At 34.7% G+C, this 23578-nt stretch overlaps 3 protein-coding genes and 1 pseudogene across 5 annotated transcripts; 3 read left to right on the top strand and 1 right to left on the bottom strand.

The window, feature by feature from the left end:
• On the top strand, positions 720-1208 carry LOC104783955 (pupal cuticle protein 36-like). The gene has a single exon (XM_010509047.1). The coding sequence runs from the start codon at positions 720-722 to the stop codon at positions 1206-1208; it is 489 nt and encodes a 162-aa protein (XP_010507349.1).
• LOC104783954 (putative F-box protein At2g19630) lies at positions 14781-15899 on the top strand. The gene has a single exon (XM_010509046.1). The coding sequence runs from the start codon at positions 14781-14783 to the stop codon at positions 15897-15899; it is 1119 nt and encodes a 372-aa protein (XP_010507348.1).
• Positions 16404-17540, top strand: LOC104783953 (annotated as a pseudogene).
• Positions 18255-21918, bottom strand: LOC104780765 (serine/arginine-rich splicing factor SR34A-like). Of its 3 annotated transcripts, XM_010505299.2 has the most exons (14): positions 21818-21918; positions 20947-21215; positions 20675-20776; positions 20497-20562; positions 20335-20409; positions 20111-20234; positions 19970-20016; positions 19830-19887; positions 19644-19693; positions 19504-19560; positions 19005-19147; positions 18833-18913; positions 18661-18721; positions 18255-18556 (listed from the first exon to the last, which is right to left on the bottom strand). In XM_010505299.2, exons 3-14 carry the CDS (start codon positions 20759-20761, stop codon positions 18536-18538), a joined length of 870 nt encoding a protein of 289 aa, XP_010503601.1. In that variant the 5' UTR covers positions 20762-20776; positions 20947-21215; positions 21818-21918; the 3' UTR covers positions 18255-18535. The 3 variants fall into 3 exon arrangements, with proteins under 3 accessions (XP_010503601.1, XP_010503600.1, XP_010503602.1); XM_010505298.2 differs by lacking the exon at positions 20947-21215; XM_010505300.2 differs by lacking the exon at positions 20947-21215 and having other exon boundaries at positions 18833-18886.

Below are 23578 nucleotides of genomic sequence, written 5' to 3'. Positions count from 1 at the left end.
AAAGTTTTTGGATATGATAGGAGTACTTTGTTTATCATCTTTAGAGTTGATATGACAAGATTTTGTTGGATAATTCCAACTTGAGGAAGAAGCTATCTCCTAGGAAGTTGCCAAAAGAGATAGATTAGAAAAGAAAAAGTTCCTATTACCATTAAATTGTATAATGTTAATTCTAATAGGTTTAGGAAAAGCTTAAACCTATAAATATAAGAGTCCATGGAAAGGTGTTCCATAAGACTTGAGAGAAAGAGATTTAGTTTTTGAGAGAGTTTTCTAAATCAATAAGAGAGGTGTTCTTATATTCAAGTTTTATCTTTCAAGTTCTTTCTTAGATTTGGTATCAGAGCAAGGTTGTGCTTCTGATCAAAAAACGGTGGAGAAAACTTTTCGAAACCAAGCATGTGGGACAAACAGAATTCACCGTCACGAACGAAGGACCTTGGAGCACCATCAATCCATTGTCCATTACTAACATCAACAAACTACACAGTTTGGTAGAAGTATGGGATACAATCGAACCGGGATCCACAGATGAAAAGAAGAATGATATTGCGACAACTCTTCTGTTCCAATCTGTCCCCGAGTAACTTATCTTGCAAATAGGAGAGCAAGATTCAGCTAAAACACTGTGGAACACTATTCGATCACGTCACCAAGGAGCGGAACATGTAAAGGAAGCTAGACTTCAGACCTTGCTAGCAGAACTAGAGCGGTTGAAGATGAATGGTTCAAATTCGGTAGATGACTTTGCAGGCAAGATTTCAGGGCTTGCATCACAATCATCTTCTTTGGGAGCGACCATTGAAGAACCAAAATTGGTAAAGAAGTTTCATACAGGATTGCCTAGAGAAAAATTTATCCATATGGTAGCTTCTCTAGAGCAAGTCCTCGACTTAAACACAACAACGTTTGTGGACATAGTGGGAAGGTTAAAGGCTTATGAGGAACGAATTGGAGAGGTAAGTTCAGTCGAAGATCAAGGCAAGTTGATGTTTACCAATACCTCTAATAATCGTGGAGGTTACAGTGGTTTCCGAGGAGGATCCAGAGGTAGAGGCGGCTTCGGTAGAGGCGGCTACAGCAGAGGTAGTTTTGGTAGAGGTGGTTTCGGTAGAGGCAAGGGTCGAGGGCTATTCGATGGCCAAATCCAAGGAGGAGAGCCACAGAAGATAACCAAAACAAACCAAAGAAAGACTTATAGAAAGTGATATGTTGGAGATGTGATAAGCCAGGGCACTATGCGACAACGTGTACCAACAAACCGATTCAAAACCACAATCAGAATCACGAATCAAATCTGAATGAGACACATGAAGCCGATGCACTGTATATGCATGAAGTAGTGTTTTTAAACGAAGACAAGGTAATCCCGAGGAACTACGATACCAAAAAAGGCAATGCAAGTGTTTGGTATTTGGATAATGGAGCAAGCAATCATATGTAAGAAAATAAGGAGTTTTTCTGCAGTTTGGTTGAAAGGATTAAAGGTAAAGTCAGGTTTGCTGATGGCTTTTATGTTGATATTGTTGGGAAGGGGATCATTAACTTTGTGTGCAAGACTGGAGAAATAAGAGCACTCAAAGAAATTTATTTTATACCCGACCTTAAACACAACATTTTGAGCCTTGGCCAAGCAACATAGGGAGGATGTGAGGTGAACATGAAAGGAGAGTTTCTGACACTTCTAGATCTGTGTGGAAGATTAATTGTAAGAGTTAGTAGGTCTTCAAATAGAATTTACAAGACACCAATGGAAATAAGTCCTCCAATGTGTTTGCAGCTCGAGAGTGATGATACTACATGGCGTTGGCATGCTCGGCTGGGGCATGTAAGCTTTAATATTATGAATAACATGGTTCGAAAGGATATGGTTGTAGGAATGCCATACATGATCCATTATAGGGGTATGTGTGAGGTGTTCTTAGTTGGGAAGCAAACAAGAGGTTCATTCCCAGCTAAAACAAGTTTTCGTGCATCACAGGCTTTGGAATTGGTACATGGAGACTTGTGTGGTCCGATTTCACCACCAACACCGGCTAATAACTGATATGTTTTTGTTCTAATTGATGATTTCTCTAGGTACATGTGGACTATGCTACTAAGAGAAAAGAGTGAAGCATTTGATCGCTTTAAGCGGTTTAAAGACTTTGTTGAATAACAGAGTGGGTTCTCCATCAAGACGTTTAGAACCGATATAGGAGGAGAGTTTACCTCAGCTGAGTTCAATCGGTTCTGTGAGGAGAACGGCGTTACTAGACATCTAACTGCGCCGTATACACCACAAGAAAACGGTGTGGTAGAGAGAAGAAACCGTACTTTGATGGAGATGACAAGAAGCCTGATGAAAGCGATGTCGGTTCCGAATGATATGTGGGGAGAAGTTGTACGCCACTCGACTTATCTCATCAATCGAGTGCCCACAAAAGCACTGTATGTTCAGACTCCTTATGAGTGTTTTACGACCAAGAAACCGAACATTGAGCACTTGAGAGTGTTCGGTTGTGTTGCCTACGCAAAGATCAATGGACCACAGTTGAAAAAGCTAGATGATAGATCAAAGAAAGTGATCAATATTGGAACAGAACCTGGTTCTAAAGCTTATAGACTCTACGACCCTATTGCGGAGAGAGTAGTTGTCAGCAGAGACGTCATATTTGACGAAAGTAAGGCTTGGGACTGGTCATCTATGACAAACAAATCAGATGGTGAACCTGGTATGTTTAGGCTCTTTCAAGAAGGCTTTATCGAAGATGGTGGTGGACACGGTAATGAACAAGGTAATGATCAACAAGATGCAGACCAAGAAGATGTAAATCATGATAACCAAGAAGAGGAAGAAGATAATGAGAATGATATGAATGATGGGAATCAAGTTGAGGAGCAACAAGTCGGAGTTCAACCTCTGGTCACTAGATCTGGTCGTGTGATAACAAAGCCACATTATCTTAATGATTATGTCTTATTTGCAGAAGAAGCAAGTTGCAGGTTGTTTCTAACACTAGATGGGGAACCAGAAAATTATTTCGAAGCTGGGAAGATAAAAGAGTGGATCGATGCTACGAAGGCTAAACTGGATTCGATCACAAGGAACAACACCTGGGAGCTTGTAGACAAACCAGTTGGTGTTAAACCTATAGGAGTTAGGTGGGTCTACAAACTCAAACGAAAAGCTGATGGTTCAGTGAATAAGTATAAGGAGAGGTTAGTTGCAAAAGGATATGTGCAACAACAAGGTATAGATTTCGATGAGGTGTTTGCTCCAGTAGCTAGAATCGAAACTATACGGCTTTTAATAGCAGTCGCAGCAACAAGAGGTTGGGAGATTCACCACTTAGACGTGAAGACAACTTTTCTCAATGGCGAACTAAAAGAATTAGTCTATGTTACTCAACCTGAAGGTTTTGGGAAGAAAGGAGAAGAGGATCGAGTTTATAGGCTTTATATGGCCTTGTATGGTCTCCGTCAAGCTCCTAGAGCTTGGAATACAAAGCTGGATCTAGTTCTAAAAGAAATTAACTTCAAGAAGTTTGTGAAGGAACCGACAGTGTATTGTAAGAAGAAGGAGAAGGAGTTATTAATTGTTACTATCTATGTTGATGATCTATTTGTAACAGGAACATCACTCAAGATCATCAAAGGTTTTAAAGAGGACATGTCAAGGAGGTTCGAGATGTCGGATCTTGGGAAATTAACTTATTATCTTGGCATAGAAGTTATTCAAGGAGCAGATGGAATCAAGATCAAACAGGAAGCATACGCTCAAGGAATACTTGTTGATGCAGGAATGGGGTCCTGCAATTCAGCTCATGAACCGATGGAGCCTGGTCTGAGTTTATCAAAAGCGGAAAAGGAAAAGAAAATCGATGCTACAAGGTATAGAAGAACCATAGGTTGCTTAAGATATCTTCTCCACACGAGACCAGATATATCCTTTGCAGTTGGGGTCCTTAGCCGCTATATGCAGAGTCCGAAGGTGTCTCATGGGCAAGCTATCAAACATGTATTAAGGTACTTAAGAGGAACTACTGGTTATGGTTTGTTTTTCAAGAAGGATGGATCAAGAAGGATCATCGGATAAAGTGACAGCAGTCACAACATTGACATCGACGATGGAAGAAGCACCACATGTCATGTTTTCTATTATGGTTCATCGCCAATCACATGGACAACACAGAAACAGCCGACTGTGGCATTATCGTCATGCGAAGCAGAGTTAATGGCTGCTACGGAAGCTGCCAAACAGGCTATATGGCTCAAAGAATTGTTGAGCGAGATACTAAGCGTGAAAGGAGAGAAGATCCTGCTTAGAATCGATAACGAATCAGCTATAGCTCTAACCTAGAATCCAGTATTTCACGGGAGAACGAAGCATATGTTTTCTAAGAGAATGAGCAGATTGAGGTCGAACATGTGCCAGGAGAGGAGCAAAAAGCCGACATACTTACGAAGCCACTAGGACGAGTTAAATTCAAGGAAATGAGGAGTTTACTCGGAGTTGAAGAGATCAAGCTTCTCAGAGTTCATGTTGGAATTACGGGGGAAAATGTTGGATAATTCCAACTTGAGAAAGAAGCTATCTCCTAGGAAGTTGCCAAAAGAGATAGATTAGAAAAAGAAAAGTTCATATTATCATTAAGTTGTATAATGTTAATTCTAATAGGTTTAGGAAAAGCTTAAACCTATAAATATAAGAGTACATGGAGAGGTGTTCCATAAGACTGAGAGAAAGAGATTTAGTTTTTTATAGAGTTTTCTAAATTAATAAGAGAGGTGTTATTATATTCAAGTTTTATCTTTCAAGTTCTTTCTTAGAGATTTATCATCCATACTATGTACACATATTTAACTTTAATTTATTAATAGTACCTACAAACACTTACGTACACATCTTAAAATCCTATTAGACATTATTTCAATGTCTGGCCTGTATATACAACTCGTGGAACAGTACGTACTAGAGCCTAAACCGGTACCGTGTTTCTCAATGGGGTTAACCTTCTCATAATCTTCCTTCCCGGAGATACCAAATGATCTTGTCTTTGAGGTTCTCTCGAGAGTGCCTGCCAAATCCATGGCCAGATTCCGTTGCGTGTCGAAGCGATTAATGGGCTTCAATCCTCAGCCTTCCATATTTCACCGAGCTTTACCTCACAACCTCCTCGGCTCGTCCACGTCATCTGTTTACCTTACATGTTGACGGTAGGTGGCTCTTCTTCACATCACCTTAGCCTTTAAATCTAGACGAGAACTCGTCTCCATCTTTAGTTGTCGATCGTCACATGTGTTTCCAATGTTCCTTTGAGTTTTATGAGGTTTGTCCTCCTGTCTGTGGATTGCTATGTAACAGAGCACCGAAAATGAAGAAAACCTTTTGGGTATATGATCGGATTGAAATACAACATAAAGTGTTGTGTGTATCAGCAGATGCTCGGAAGCATCAAGTTCTGAAATTAGAAAATGGAGGAAGATTATTATGGAGAATGGTTGAATGTTCCATTTCTCATGATCCTCATTCCTCGATGTGTTGGGATATGCATCAATGGGCTTTTATTTTATTAAGCTATGGGACATCGGTCAATTATAGTTTGTTTTAAGGTTTGGTCTGAAAATTTCAAGTTTATTATGGATAATTAGAAACAACTGTGAGTATAACCAATCATCTGTCTCATTTGCGGGTCATTTTGGTATCGTTGACAAAATCCATCAAGCACTCTTGAGATAATGTTTTTCTTAGCTATCTCGATAAATTGAATCTCCTTTAGGTCATCAACTAGGAGGTGATCTGGTCTCTTTCCCATTCGGATTAATGGGTCAGGTATATTCAGACTCTGATATCAAGTAGATACTAGAAAGATTTGGCGAAAAACTCTTTCTTATGTATTATTAATCTCAAATGGCTAGCACACCTCTACTGAGGATCAAGATTCGGTTATTGTAATCATCACTTTCTGATTGAAGTTGTTTCTTCAGTAACTCACGGCTTTTTAGTTTTTTTGGCTGTAGTTACCTGTTCTTTTTGGTAATATAATTAAGAGTTATCACAAAAAATAAGGATTTGATACAATATATATTAGGCACGTACGTGCAGGATTATTTTTACATACTTTTAAAAAAATTAGAAAATTTTGACGTAAACTCTACTCAGATATGTATGAGTTGATATATATATATATATATATATATTAATATATATATATATATATATATATATAAAATAATTACGATATAATTTAGATAAGTGATATTAGGTGTATATTATTCTCAACTAATCCAAATATTTCCAACTGTTTGTTCAGGCGTGTTAAATCAAATTTGGATTCAGTTTCAACTTAATTTATTCAATTGAAAATAAATAATATCAACCATATCATATCATCAAATAATATCAATTGTATCATATCGTCAAATAACCACAACCTTATATAACAATAACTGATAGTTAGTAAACCGTAATCGTACTCGTGTTCATGCCTACTTGTCCATACTCATCCTGTTGCATATCATAGAATTTCCAGATAAGATAAATATAATTCTCAAGCGATCAAACCCGTCTAATATGTCTGAATGCAACGTTTAAAAGTTTTTTGACCCGAAAAAACCTCATTCCTCGTAATTCACATGAGTAAATAGTATGTCCGCATATGTTCAGCTTGAATTCTTATTCCCAAAATTCTCGTCCCATATTTTGTCATACATAAATATACCTACACAAAATTTTCATAACCTGACTATTATGGAACTAATTTGAACGATTTCCTAAAATATAATAAATCTGTAATTTAATATTTTTTTCTTCTTAATATGTAAATTGGGTCTGTTTGGCAACATGAATATTTGATATGATTTTTTTTAAACTCTTAAGTGTATTTCCCAATTAATAGTATAGATTTTTTCAATTATTGAATAAAATATTTCTTAGTTATACTATACTAATGACAATTTAATATAAAATATAGTAAGAGAAAGGCAAATAATAGAATAGGATACAAAGCTTGAGTATTTTATATATGAGATACCAGTAGGTATTTTATTAAGGAGAATTATATTAATTTGGATAGGATATTATTAGTTTTAAAAAAATATATATGTGTGTCTGTAATTGCTGGAGAATTAAAATTACAAATCATAAATCAAATCTTACTGTTTTGTGAGGGAGAAAACTATAATTGGTCACTAGATCCCTTATATAATTGGTCTTAGTTACAGTATTATATCAATGGATTTTATAAATTTTAATTGTTCATTAGATGTCTATATATCTCAGCTATTGGTATAATATTATTGTTTGTTTTCATTTTTATTAGACTGGATTTTTTAAATTTTAAGATTTCTGTAAAAACACTAAAACTGTATTTATATATAATGTTTAACTACATAGTTATCGAAATTAAAGTATATATTTATGTCATTTCACTTAGTGATCATTTTTTTTTGGCAAATATAGGTATTGTTTTTAGCAGAAGAATAAACATTGAGCCAATTTCAAATGATTTTCGATTCTTTCACCATTAGAGTTTTATTAAATTATTAGAAAGGTAACATTATTTATATTTCTGAAGAAATGATTTTAAATATATATTTTTTTACATCTCATAATATAGTTATATTATCATGGGAAAATTGGAAAAAGGACCCTTTTAAAGAAAAATGTCCATATATACTTTTGTTTTTTAGGTTTGATCACATAGGTTTTATAATAATTAAAACCCAGTTTTACCCTTAATTTTCAAAACAACTTAAATAAGAAAATACAAAAAACTAATTTATTTACAAAATTAAATCGTAGAAAGCTAGCTTTGAATGTAGTTTAGGCAGGTGTTTCTATGGGTGATTGTAAATCGTGAAGTGTGGCTGGTTTGACAGAGATAGATCAACACTCTTTTGTTCTGTTTTCCTGAAGCATCTTTTGGTTTTATCATCCTGATGTAATGGATCTTGATCAGTGTCTAGAGCATCTTTATGACTTAACCAGAGTGAAATTATCTTGTTTTTTAGTGTTAGTTTGTCTGCAATTGATCTCTTTTTAGGACCAAATCAAACAACATTATAACTGTGAATAGATTGATTGAAACATCCACTTTAGCATAATTTGGAATATCGAACTGGGTATACAAAATAAGATGCAAACACACTAAATCTTCTTTTTTTGTCAAACACTTTGCTTCATTCAATCAAGATGTAACAATACAAGTAGAGAAGGAGCAGAGCCAAAGTTTGAGACAATTACAATACATAATGGGCATTCCCCAATGCCAAAAGAAGATAAAAGTAGTTCATCGATTGTATAATCCAAGAGAGCTATGAACCCAAGGCTTAGGAGCCTATTGGCACATGTGAGATCATGGTACATCGAAGGGCCATCCTTGAGGGCTTCAAAGGACAGATGGGTAGTCACGGTCAACTGACACTGTGATATTGGCAAGAGAATCGATGTATCAGAGTCCACCGAGGCGATAGGAACCCACAGTAACAAGACAGCAAGGAAACTGGAGACTATGGTGATGTAGTCGGTTAAGGATTGCTTTGAAACCCAAAGCATAAAGGTCGGATCCCTTCGAGAAATCGCAATAGGTATTGTCTGGGATGGGATCCTTGTGATGGAGGTGGTTGAGTGACGATGCTTGAAGACATCAGATGAGCAGCTTAACTGGTAGCCGTTGTTGAACAGAAGGCGTTCAAGATCAAGGGTACCATTATCGCTAGAACAGTTCAGGAAATAAAGACCATATATTTGTATACTTTTAAAACCACAACTCAACTTCCACTAATTAGCTAAAGCCAGGTTCCAATTAAGAGATATGAATAACCAAAGCCTCACTGATTTACCATTCTCCAATGGAGTCTTCGACCATTGAGCGGAGTAACACGAACACGGCAATGATAACTCACGGACAGTGAAAAAATGGACTTGGGCTTGCTATATGCACCAACCTGAGAAGGATAGTTGGATATGGATCGTTGTTACGCTAATGGGCCTAAATTGGGGCCTAGGTCCACTAGGAAAAACCCTAGGTTCCAAAGAGAAAGCCGCGGTGGATGGTGCGATTGTCGGCCGCCTGTGACTTGCAAAGAGATCTGCGGTGCAGGTGGGTTCTCTGATGAGTGATTAATCGGCGGGAGTAAGCAGTGGCCGTGGCAAGAGTCGTCAATGGTAGCTAGGTCCACTGGGGAGAATCCTAGTTGCAAACCGATTGCCGAGATGGGAAGAAACTGTGACGGCTGTCCGAAGTTGGTGGAGAGGCATGCATAGCACGGAGCAGCTCCGGTGAGTGAGAGATCGGTGGAAGCAGCCGGTGGCCTCGGTTTGATTTGACGGTGAAAGCTAGGTCCACTAGGGAAAATCCTAGTTTCATAAGAGATTGCCATAGAAAGAGATGAGCGAGGAGGCTTCCCAAAAATTGCGAAGAGGGTCTCTTCGGTGAGTGATAGATCAGCGGGGATATACGGTGGTCTTGATTTGGATCGGAGGTAAGGATTATTAGGGTTTGAAAAGGTTTAAAAAAAGGGAAAAATTGGGGAAAAGATTTGAAAACAAATAAACTAAGAAGAACAAAGATTTTCTGAGCAGTTGAGAGTACAGATGGATCCCAACGCCGACGAGCAAAGGCCTCGCCGGCGTCGGAAAGCTTGGTGGTAGAGGCTTCCTCGATAATCATGTATGAGAGAACTATGCGTGTTTTATATTTTTTTTTACCTAATTATTTTTCGCTACTGCAAATACACTAAGGGGGTGTTATAGAATAATGGATTTTAAAAGAATTTGATGTATTTTGGAATCCAGTGTTATTCAATTACTTTTGATTTAATATTTGTTAGATGATTTTAAATCACTTGTAAAATCGCTGTTATTCTATTTCCAATGGATTTTGTTTCACTTTAGATTTTAATGTATTTTACATCCAAAACATGAACACACACAATCCTTGACAATTTTTAAGTATTTCATATCTCTCACACTTCTCATAAATATCTCTTCCGATCGATAACATCTGGTGATTTCGTCATTGTCGTCATCATCGTCTTCGTCGTCATCATCGTCAGTTATCGTCGTCCTCATCACCATTGTCATCGTCGTCATCATCGTCATCACCGTCGTCATCGTCGTCACCGTCAGTTGAACTTGCCATCCTCAGTTCATGGACGGTATGGGATTATACATGGATGGGAGGTATTGATCATCATTAGTCTATTGAGGGTAAGGGAACAGTCGTCGATGAGATATGTCTCTTTGGTTCTGTTCTCACGCCTAGTAGTCTCTGCTTTTGTCTTTGTGAGTTGAATCAAGCTTGGCTAGGGATTTTGAAGTTGTTGGTTTTTGGTGATGGAGGATATTGGGTTGGTTAAGCAAGGTTGGAAATGGATGCAGTCTCAGAAAAATATGTGCTCGGATGCTTGTTCTGCGGTGCGATGCTTTGGGGAAAAGATGGGAGGGGTTGTGGAGCGTCACTGGCCGTTGGTGTGTTGTGGATGTGAGAAGCTATTAGGGTTACTTCGTTTGTCATTTGTGTATTGGAAAGACTGCATTTTGTTTGATTCAGACTATTTATTTTCCTTAAATCATGCCCGTGTGGTGGTACTAATGGCGGCCTCATATGCGATGTATTGTGTCAAAGTCAGACTTGGATGGCTTGGTCTTTTCCTCTCAATAAATCTTGCTTTCTTGTCCAATGATATATTAAATTGTCTTCTTCAATGGTGTGACAATTTAAGTGAGAAACCACAACACGAAGAACCAAAGAAACCAAAAGAAACAATTATAGAAGAAGACTATTCAGAGGAATTTGAGTATCCTTCAGTTCCTCCTGTCCAAGAAGAAACCGAGAAAAAGATTCACGAGAAAGAAGGTTTGTCCTCATTACCAATGCTGAGTGGGTTAATGCAATTTCTCTAAAGTTAATGAAGTGTGTGCTATATGTTCTAGGCAATGCTGGTTCATCCCGACAAAAATATGGGGAGTCCATTGGCAAGTGAATCATTCAAGAAACTTCAAAGTGCTTACGAGGTAGTTAATGATGTATAATTTAAAGAATTTGTAAATTTTTAATTTGGTTTTCACTTACAACACAATTTATGGATAAGTAATATTTTTTTATTTACCTTCAAAAATAAAATAAAAAGTCCACTAGTAATGACTATCAAATCCATCAGTTATGTTTTTCAAATCCACTTATAATGACATCAAATCCTCGTCTAATGCATTAGAAAACCATGGAACTTTAAAATCCACTAATAATTCAAATCCATTAAAAACCTCCATCCAATAACACCCCCTAAATCTAAGTGAAAAAATTCTTGTAGATATCATTCTCTTTTCCTGCGATAGGATTCAAACCGTGAATTTGGTTTGTCCATGTCTACAACAAAAAAACGAAAATTAAGAACAATACTTCTCTTCATTTTACCTTGAGTAAACCATATTTATGCAGGATGGTAGATGATGTGTTAGTAGCACCAAATATTTACCCAGATTCATGTTGTTCCCTATGAGTTTCTTGAGAATTTTAGACTTTTGCAGACGTTCTTCTGATCTTGGCCTTCCTAGATAAATATTTTGTTTCCTTTATTAAAGATTCACTTCCTATTTTCAGTGGTCTCTAAAAGTTTCAGTGTATACATGGTACTTTTTCGTTGTAGATATCTACTAATTTTATTAGAGATAGAGTAAAAGGAATAAAACATATTCTAAGGTTTTCAGAGCATAGCTTAAATCGTAGAAGGATTTTATTAAAAGTTTAGAACATAGAGTAAACTGTAAAATACATAATCTGAACTTTGTAAAATTTAGAATTTCGGACTACTAAACTATTTAGAATAAAAACTATTCCTGAAATTAGTATAACATGTACAAAATGTTAGAACACATAATCCGTTTTTTTAGAACAGCAGAAAACATTTTCTAAATGTTTTATATCAAATTTTATCCATAGAAAAATAACTTATACATTTTTTATTTTTAGTTTGTAAAAAAATATATTACCTATACTATTGTATATCTACTTATTTTCCTATATTTCACTTCCTATAACTTGTTAAATTTAGGTTTAATAATTTGTATGGGTATTTTAGGTAAAAATGACCATTTAAAAAAAAAAGGTGTAGGAGATAATACATTTACCTATTATTATATTACAATACATAGTGAAATTAATTTAATTTCGAAAATATGTAGGAGATAATATTTATTAATTTTTGAATAATATTTACCAATTTTAAAATTTATAGGAGAAAAATATTGTGTATTTAAACAAATTGAATAGCAGTTGCAGTTGACAAAAATATATATATATAGCAGTGGCAGTTTTATGTAATTTTATGGAATAGTAAGGACAAATAATAAATTGGGTACGGAACTCTCTGGCGACGACACGTCAGTTTTTTCTCCAAAATGCTTCTCTTTTAATATATAGGGGATAAGGGTAAATACTAACTTATGTTTAACCTTATTAGAATAGGACATTTCTAACTTATGTTTAACCTTATTAGAATAGGAGATTTCTAGATAAACATGAGTAAGTAAATATTCAAAAGGGATGTATTAAATTTGATATTTTAGAATAAGTAAATATTCTAAGGGGATATTTTAATTGATGATTTTAAAAAATCATCTGAAATCCTATATTATTGAAAATTTATAAAAACTATTTAAAATCACTGGTTATTCAATAAATGATTTATAAATCTCATCTATAAAAAGAGTCTGATGCCAATATTGACTTTTTATATAAAAAAATACATCCATCTCTGCAACTCTCTCTCTTTCTCACTTTCTCTCACTCTTTACTCTCAAATTCCACTCCGACACGCCGCCTCTCGTGGTTGTGGGAGTAACCACCGTTCAATCTGAATTACAGAGCCTCCACCGCTATCTTGAGGTCAGTGGCAACAATTTTCTATCAACCTAAACATTCACCATCTAATCAAAGCTATACGACTTGCCCTCCCCCGCTATTTTATCAAAATCATATGTCTTGGCCACCTCCGCAGTGGAGCTTCCGCCAACGACTGTCAAAACCTTCAGATCACCTTGAATGAGAACATGCTAAAACGCCACTGCCTTCTGGCTCCAAGAAGTTTTGCTAAAAATTTGATCATCTCATTCAACTTCACACCACTTTGTATGTTCTCACAATTTGATTTATCTTTTTTATTGTCGAGGTGTTGGGTAATGTTGGGTGTAATAGTATTAGAGAAGTTGTGTTTAAATGATGCTAATTGTATCTTCACAAGTCACAACGGTGCCAGCTTTTGGATTAGATATATAGGTTGATCATATGCTTGAAACAAGAGAGAAAGCTTTTTCACATAGCTTTTTCATAACACATTATACAAGTCACGACGTTGAACTCCAAGTATCCTAAAATCAACTAAAATTCAATAACCAAATCTCCCAAAATTCCAAATTCTAATCTCACCAAATCCCTACAATTTCAAATTTAATAATCAAATCATCTAAAATTTTTACTCAAAATTCTAAATATCAAAATCCCACCAAATCTTCTAAAATATCAAATTCAATACACCCCTAATTGATTTGAGTTTTCATAAGATTTTAAATGATTGTGATGATTTTAGAGAAGTTTATATGATTTATTGTAAAAAAATTTCAAATCCCACAAAAAATCTAGAGATTTGGATTTCTGTATTTTGAACTGTGGATTTTAAATTAGTTTTTAAATCATCAATTCAATAACAGTGAATTTTAAAATAGATTTTTAAATCATCAGTTCAATAATATTGGATTTTAATAGAAGTTTGAAAATTCATTATTGAATAACATAGGATTTTTAATTTTACTTAAATCACTTAAAATATCAAGTTAAATACACCCCTCTTAATATTTATCAAACAATAGATTTCTAGACCATTACTCGGTTTGGACTTCACGGGTTCATTTCGTAAACAGATTTTGACCATAGATAATAGTTGGTCCACAAGATACATATCTTGCTTTCCAAGATTCCTCTAATAGGTACCCAGATATTAAATCTAGGCCATGAAATTCTATTTCCATCAAATAATAATCTTATTATATAATATATTTTAATTAATCAATAAGTTTTGCTTTAGACAAATATTTTGGATTTAATTTACAATAATTGTCACTCTAATTTTATTTTGATTTAGTAATTTACTTACTACAGTAAAACTTCTATAAATTAATACTCTGTAAATTAATGATCTCTATAAATTGATAATTTTTCTTGGTCCCAAGTTGGGTTTTTGTAATTTTGGACACAATTTGATAATATAATAAGATAATAACTTTTTTGAAAATCTTTTATTAATTTATGGTCTCATCAATAATATAAATTAATAATTATATAAAATTGTCAAAATATATGTATATATATACACATTAACTTTTAATAGATTTCATTTTTAATATTTTTACTACAACAAAATCTTTCAGTGTTATCTTTAAAGCATGATAATTGTTATTTTCCTTATAATTGATTCTATAAAAAATATTAATTATAATGATTAAATCTTGTTTTTAATTTTTTTACCAAATTTAGAAATTCTCTCTATAAATTAATAGTTTTTTATGGTCACAACATTATTAAGTTATAGAGGTTTTACTGTGTATGATCATCTATGTTAGTCACTAGTCAATAGGTATTATATTATGATTACTTTGGACCTCAAATCTTCCATAAATCATTTTAAAAAAAAATCTTCCACAAATCTTATTCTGGCCTATTGTATTCAAAAAAAAAAGAAAAAAAAAACAATTTAGTTAGAGGCTTAGAGCCAGAGTCGCTGTGGTGTATCTGATCTCAATGGGTTTAACCATATCCCGACCAAATTGTGATACACCATCTTTCTTCTCGCTCATCCCAAATGATCTCTTGATTGAGATAGTCACTAGATTGTCTGTGGAAGACTTAGCGAGGTGCCGTTGCGTGTCGAAGCAATGGGCTTCAGTTCTCAGACATCGCCTCACCAACTCCTCGACTAGTCCTCGTCTCTTGTTCACCTTCCATCTCAACGGTACGTGGGTCTTCTTCTCGGCACCACAGCCTCAAAGTCTTGACCAGAATTACTCGTGTCTTTTAACAGCCGAATATCACATGTGTTTCCCCACTAGAGACTGTGGTTCCCGTGGCATTTGTCCACCTGTCTGGGGGCTGATATGTAATAGAAAGAGGGGTTTCGTGATATGTAACCCTAGCACAGGAGAGTACAAAACCTTACCCAATCCAACATGGATACATGCTGAAATGACTACCTTTTTTGGGTTTGATCCAGTCGGAAAACAATACAAGGTATTGTGCGTGAACGTTTATAAAAGCCCCGTTTTTCGATACGCTAGGGTTCTAACATTAGGTACGGGTAAACTTTCGTGGAGAAAGATTACATGTTCCCGACCTTATGATCCTTGGTGGGATGTTGGGATTTGCATAAGTGGGGTTTTGTATTATATAGCTCACGAGAGAAATAGGCATCGAGATTGCCTGATAGTTTGCTTTGTCTTGAGCTCTGAGAAGTTTGAGTTTATTACTCCACCACCTATAGAGAAGCTATGGTGTACGAAGCTGATTAATTACAAGGCTAAATTAGGTGTGTTTGTTACGTTCCTATTCACTGAAAAAACTGAAAGTATTGAGCTGTGGGTTTTAGATGATGCCGAAGAAGGGAGATGGTCGAAGCATATCTACATACTGCCTCCTATCTGGAAGAATTTAGCTGCAGCAGAGGCCATGTTTCACTTTGTTGGGATGACTCGTAATGGTGAAATTGTCTTGTCTTCATTTATTCCATCAGATCCTTTATACGTTTTGATCTACAATGTGGAGAGGCATACATTCATAAAAGCTAGAATCCAAGGGTTTGGATCTCGTACGGGTTCAGGGATTTATACCTTTATAGACTATATAGAGAATCTGATCCATATGTAACTGTTTTAAGGACTTCATAAGACTTCACAAATACCGTCCTTATCTCTTCATGTAGTTTATATATATCGATTACATATTTGTTCAGTTGTGTTTTGTTTTTTATTTTTGTCAACATGATTGGTGGGTATTGGTTGAATAGTTTATTTTCTTTTCATAATTTAGTTATTCAAGATTTAATACTATTTTGGCATTATAATCTTATACTTTATAATTATTGAAATACATACTTTTATTTAATAAATTTACTTATACTTAAAAAGTTTTTAGATATGACAGTACGTATTTTTTTTTTCATCTTTAATAACTTGGTTTAGAGATGATGATATGACAAGATTTATCATCTATACTATGTACACATATTTAACTTTAATTTATTAATAGTATCTACAGACACTTACTCCTACAAATCTTAAAATCCTATTAGACATCATTTCAATTTCTAGCCTGTATATACAACTCGTGGAAGAGTACGTACTATAGCCTAAACCGGTACCATGTTTCTCAATGGGGTTAACCTTCTCACAATCTTCATTGCGGGAGATACCAAATGATCTCGTCTTTGAGATTCTCTCGAGAGTGCCTGCCAAATCCATAGCAAGATTCCGTTGCCTATCGAAGACATGGGCTTCAATCCTCAGCCTTCCATATTTCACCGAGCTTTACCTCACCAACTCCTCGGCTCGTCCACGTACGCGTCTTCTGTTTACCTTACATCTTGACGGTAGATGGCTCTTTTTCACATCAACTCAGCCTTTGAATCTAGACAAGAACTCGTCTCCGACTTTAGCTGCAGATCACATGTGCTTCCCATGTTCCTTTGAGTTTTTTGAGGTTTGTCCTCCTGTATGTGGCTTGCTATGTAACAGAGATACGAATCTGATGATATGTAACCCTAGCACAGGAAAGTACATAACCTTACCCTATACGGCAAGCAATGAGAGCACTGAATTGAAGAAAACCTATTTTGGGTATGATCCGATTAAAAGACAGCATAAAGTGTTGTGTGTATCAGTAGAAGCTCGAAAGCATCAAGTTCTGACATTAGAAAATAGAGGAAGATTATTATGGAGAATGGTTGAATGTTCCATTCCTCATGATCCTCAATGTGTTGGGATATGCATATATAAATGGCCTTTTATTTTATAAAGCTATGGGAAATCGGTTAATGATAGTTTGCTTTGAGGTTCGGTCAGAAAAGTTCAAGTTATTAGTATTGATAAACATGGTGTTCAGATCCAGTTCTTGTTTCGGACTTTGATTAATTACAAGGGCAAGTTAGATGCCGTTATCAATGATTCGGATGGTATGTTTAATAAAAGAACTACATGCATCGAGATGTGGGTTTTAGATGATGTCGACAAACAGAAATGGTCGAGGCATTTATACATATTGCCGCCGTTGTGGAAGAATGTGGTCGAAAAGTACTGGTTATATATTGTTGGGATGACTCGTAATGGTGAAATTGTGTTGACTTCGCTTGGTTTATATGATCCTTTCTATATTTTCTATTACAATATGAAGAGGAACACTATTATAAGAGTTAAAATCCAAGGGATTGAAGCTTTTAAGGGTCGGAAGATTTATACATTTCTAGACCATGTAGAAGATGTGAGGCTTATGGAAGCGATTATAGCTTCATAAGACTTTATATAGCAGCTAGTTTGCTTGTAAGTTGGGGATCTTATGTATTATACAGCCTCTATTTATCCCAAAAAAAATTATTGTACAGACTCGATCTCTATAATTCATGAAGGGTTTATATCATCATAGTTGACTATAAACAATTGACGTTATGATGTTTATGATACATAAATAACTAATAAGTTTTAATATGATGCGAAAAAACTGATTGGATCAAATTAATCTCTTATGATATCTATATTTGCTAAAATGTTTACATTATACCTAAGCTCTTGACGTTGTAACCTCTTATTTAGCTATATCGAGTATCAACATAAGCAATGGTGAATAATGTGCACTTCATGCTAACTCGATTATCATGTTCACGAGTTGTTGATTCTAGACAATGCCGATCAATAGAAACAGTCAAGAGATATCTACGTTTTTGGAAGAACCTAGTCGAGGAAAACAATATCAAACATTGTCGGAATGACCAGTAGAGGTTAACTATGCTAATGATAAAAAAATTGGAATTTAAGCCACTGAACATGTTATGGGGCAGCAGATTCGCACCTCTATAGACCATGCCACATATCTAATCAACAGATTTGCACCTCTATAGACCATGCCACAAATTTAAGCTTTCGGACATGCTGAAGAATTCATAAGACTCTTAACATTGCTAACTGGATGCCATTTATCAAATAAATCAGTCAAATATTTCATAAATATCGAAAGAAATCTAATCTGGGGTCGCTAGGACATTAAAATGGTAAAGGACACCAACAAGTCTAATCATACAAAAGTTCAAGAGGTATGGTGATTTTCACGGAATCATACATAACATAAAAGCGAGAAAGAGAAGAGTGCAAGGAAGATTTGAAAGCAAAGAAACAAGGAGGAGAAGAAGAAGTCAATTATCCAAAAACAGCAAAAACAACAATGTCACAGATTGGATCTTGACTTGAGAATTTAAGCAGTCTTTTTTCTTCTGGCCATTTTCCCCGCCTAATAAATCACTCACTGCCTTCACGAACCTGAGAAAAAAAAACAATTTATAAATCATGGTTTCTTTGGTCTTTAGCCTATAACTTGGCATATTTCCCGAAAACTATGCTAAAATGCAGCTTATTTTTTATACCTTGGGAGGAAATTTTGATGGGGACCTGGACCTTGACCTGGACTTAGATCTCGACTTTGCCCTAAATTGGAAAAAAAACCACACTTAATCACAGGAGAAATAAAAGAAAGAACAAAAAAAATACCAACACGGTGAAGGAGCAAACACCAAAAAACAAATGGAGAGAACTTGCCTGGGGGGACTCTTTTTCCTGTCAGGAGATGGTGATCTAGATTTTGATATCGACCTGGAATGGGATCGTCTTGGTGATTTACTGCGATAAAGATTCATAAACACAATTTTCCAGCTTTTAGTTGTTGAAAATGGGAGATATATATAAGGTTCAGTGATAACAAACATAGCACCTCAAATCCTTCCTTGGGCTCTTGCTACCGCTAAGGCTGCGGCTACCACCGCTGCCGCTACGGCTATGGCCACGGCCACGACTTCGGCTTCTGCTCCTGCTTCTACTTGGGCTTCTTGATTGGGAGCTTTCATATTTCCTAACCTGAATATGAGCAGAAAACACAGACATAACATGAATATTAACTTGTGAAATCATGTTCAAGTGAGTGAGCTAACATCGATTTTGCCTAAATTCACAAGATATTTCATAAATGGGATGGGAGAGAATGAAGCATCTACCATGATATACTGTTGAGAGACTTGCGATACCTAAAACCCTAAAAACATAAATTCTACTTTTCATCTTTTCCATCTAGTTAAAAGTATCTCTCCATTTTTCATTACTCATTTCAATATAGAAGCATATTTACTACCACACATCACTCTATGTCAAGTGTCGGATATAAGTAAAATGACAAAACAGAGCAAACTAAAAAAGACTGCAAAGAGAAATGGTACCCGGATATAAGCTTTAGCCCAGGGGTTTCTGAACTCTGTGTCATCAAGTTTCCTTATCTGAAATCACAACTTCGAATCTCAGAAACAACATAAATCATAGTGTGCTATTCAGCAAGAGAGAAGAACATAGTTCAACTTACAGCATACTTCATGTCATCATAATTGGTGTAGTCGACAACACCATAAGTTCCTGATCATATATAAAAAAAGACACAACTATAATATATCTCAAACAAAAATGCTGCTTCAAGCTGAAAAACGTAAGATATTGCTAAGAAAGTATGCCATTTATATATTTAATTGGGCATAAGAAACTGTAAACGCACCATTACTGTCTCGAGTGACCTCAGCACAGCACACATCACCAGCTTTCCGCATATGCTCCTGAAATAATGGGTTTATACGAAAACTAAGACTAGGGAGTAGAAGCCAATATGGTTCAGTAAAACATGAAGTGTCATCATACCTTCAAATCTTGCCATGAAGCAGATGATGGAAGCCCACGTACGATAACTGTATAATAAGACATCCAAGAATCAGAAAAAGCAAATATTAATTAAACCAAACTCTTAATCCATACCATCTTCTCATAGGAAATTACACAAACCTCCGAATTCTGAGTGTCGTGAGACGCCAAACCGAGCAGATCCACCACCACCCCCACCTCCACCACCATAGCCACCACGACGATCACTTGAAGACTGTCCTCGGCCACCATGGGCAAGCTCAACCTGCATAAGTTCTGATTATAAACTATGGACTAATGAATAAAAACACCAATCCACTCCTGTCAGCTGAAAGATAGCAAGGATGTAATGAATGTCTGATTACCCTCAAGCGACAGCCATCAAAGTTATAGCCATCACGGCCCTTGATTGCATCTTCAGCATCCCGAGAATGCTCAAACTACAAAACGTTCAACAAAGCTTGGTTTAGTGAAACTATATCTTGTAAATTTAGTTAGGAACATGTAAGTTAAGGGAATAAACTTACCTCAACAAAGCAATAACATGGAGGACGAGGTGGAACCTTCAGTTCAATATCCACTATGCGGCCATACTGCAAACACGAGCATTAAGGTAAACACAAAAGATGCTCCAGAATCTTCATTTTATCTTATAGGGATAATATAATATCCATAATTGAGTCAAACAAATAACTAAAAACTGACCTTGTAAAACAGATCGTCAATCTCATGTTCTCTAATGTCGCCAGGCAAGTTACCAACATAGATTGACCGAGAAAATCGCCCACTCATTGTTTGCAAAGGTTACTGCACATGTGAATAAAAAGGAAACAGATAAGTAAAGGACGAAAGTTATACTGCTATAGACAAAGAATCTCCACTCAGACAGCTTTCAATATAGCCTTAGCATCAAGATGAGATGATGATAAAAAAAAAAAAAAAAAACGTGGTAAGACCAAAAAATATATGAAGCAAACCAAGTGAGAGCAATCCTTGGTCAGAGCAGTTGCTCCACAAGCTCCAAATGCTTATTTGCTCTCCAATGTGCTCCAAAAGCTATTATAAAATTTGAAATATATATTCTCTCCAGAACGTCCCATGATGACTAAAGTGGTTCCCAAAGAGAGCAAGAAGAATCTCCAATAACAATAAAAAAACAAAAAGAAACAACTCCACACTGATCTCCCCATCCCCTCTCTATATCCCTAGGAACCATTGCAATGCTCATGTTCCAAGCGCTTGCCATCTATCATAAAGAAAGCATGTGTCATGACATCATGTAACATAGACTCATGCATCTACCTTGTTCAGCTCCCTAACTCAAAACATTCATACCGCACAAACACACAGCACAAAATACTACTGTTTACTTTAACTTTAACAACGAAAGTTAAACTCTTTCCTCCTCAAGATATAGAAACACCAATGTAGAAGATAGAAAAACTCCCAATTCAAAGTTAATGCGGAGTTAACTAAGAACAATTTCGTAACTGAAACAATTCCAAAATCGTTCTAAGAATTATGATCAAAAGAATGTGCGAAGTAAGAAGATAAACATCTCTTAGGCATAACGAAGACGCCTCAACTGAATCAAATCACTTTAAACAACTCAAGAACTTTAAAGAGATAAGCTTTAAATACAAGAGTGAAGAAGAACATGTACACAGACCAAACCAGAAATTCTCAACAAAATTGAACATCTACAAGTCCAAATCCCAGATTGTTCTGTATCCATACAAGTGCGACGAAAACAAGAAAGAGAAAAGCAGAACACACGGAAACGAAATTGAGATAGAGATAGAGACGAAGATAACGAGAGAGAGGAGAGAGAGGTGAATGACTTCGTACCGGAGAATCGTCGCTATAGCGCCGGAGAAGATTTTGGTCACAACTCTGAAGCCAACAAGACTCGGAGGTCGGCCGTGAAAGTTTAAACTAGGGTTTGTTCATTTTATCTTTTTATTGTCGTCTTTCAACATATATGAATTACCGAAAATACCCTTATGTCGATCCATTCAATTCTTTTGTTATTTATTTTTCGGTCCTTCTTTAAGCAATTTGTTTACCAATAGAACCTCTAAGTTTTTGTTTCTTTTTTTTTGGTCAAACAAATCACTAAATTATATACATAAAACAAATAACCTAAGTTATTTATTGAAAGTGAGTTGTTGCACAAAAATGTTATAAAAGAACTAAAAAAACGCCAACCGACCATTTTAAATATTTGATTGTAACAAATATTATAATAGTATTTTTGCAACAGTTTTTGCTCAAAAATCGATTTTAGAAAGTTTTTACATTTAATGCATTGACTTTAATATTAGTTACCAAAAATTTCAAAATTTATTATAAGTAAAATTTTAAAAAATAAGGAAATCTTTCTATCTCATTCAACATAAATATATTATTCATTTTCATTTTTATTTGAATTTATATTTAAATTATCTTGAATTATTCTATAATACATTTAGTTAATAAAAATTGTGATTTTTTCTTGCATATGATGTAACACAAATTTTTAAAAACGGACATATATTACTCAATTTACGGATACAATATCCCACATCGCCTAAAAAAATTGGGCAATGATTCAGAGTCATACTATAAAAGACACCAAAATGATTCAAAATACAAAAAGCTTGATTTATCAGGCATTCAAACTATCAAAAAAATTATTTGGTTTATACCAGTTCTTTATTAAAGATTTTTATAAAAAATATTATAAATATTAAAATTTTTAGAAAGTTATACTTTCTAAAATGTTAAATATTAATAATATTTAAACGTTTATGAAGTTCAAATTTATAAAGTTTAAATATTATAAATATCATAAAGTTTAAATATTATAAATATTTCAACTTTTAAAAAAGTTAGAAGACTTTTAAAATACTAACAATATATTTAAACTTTTACGAAACTTCAAATATGAGAAATACTCAACCGTTTTAAGAATTCTAAGTATTATAAATATTTAAACTTTTTACGAAGCGTCAATCTTATAAAATGTAAATGGTTACAATCTTAATAAATAACGTATCAACTCAAGCTTATATTTATAATACAAAACAATAAATATTAAAAATTAAGATGATATAGTGAGAGTTAAATATCTCGGGATGGAGTTATATAGCGGGACAGGTTTGTCGATATTTATATAAATTTAAAATATCATTAATTTGGTGTTACACATGTAAAACATCATTTCATTATTTTGTTAACACTATCGGTATAAGAGAATAGACATATCTAATTAAATTGATTAAATAAATATTATGTAAAAAAACAAATTATATTGCGGTATTATATGGTTTAAACTTTAAACCATAAAGTTAACAATTATTATATAATTATAACATATTTAACCAACAAATACAATTTATAATTTAAATGTTTCAGTCATAAGTAATTTTTTCTGCGGTGTACCGCGGATTCTAATCTTGTTATTTTTAAATGGGCGGTGAATAGAAAAAAGTTGTCAAGTTTAAAAATCAGTAAAAATTGGATAATCGGATCGGATTTAGTAGTTTATTTTTTATTTTTGCGATGTTGTTAGTTTTTTAAATTAAAAATAACATCAGTTACTTTAAACAAACAACACAAAAAAATTAA

The sequence above is a fragment of the Camelina sativa genome, chromosome 4 (genome assembly GCF_000633955.1).
Source record: "Camelina sativa cultivar DH55 chromosome 4, Cs, whole genome shotgun sequence".
Taxonomy (NCBI): Eukaryota; Viridiplantae; Streptophyta; class Magnoliopsida; order Brassicales; family Brassicaceae; genus Camelina; species Camelina sativa.
This window is presented reverse-complemented; position numbering and strand designations above follow the sequence as displayed.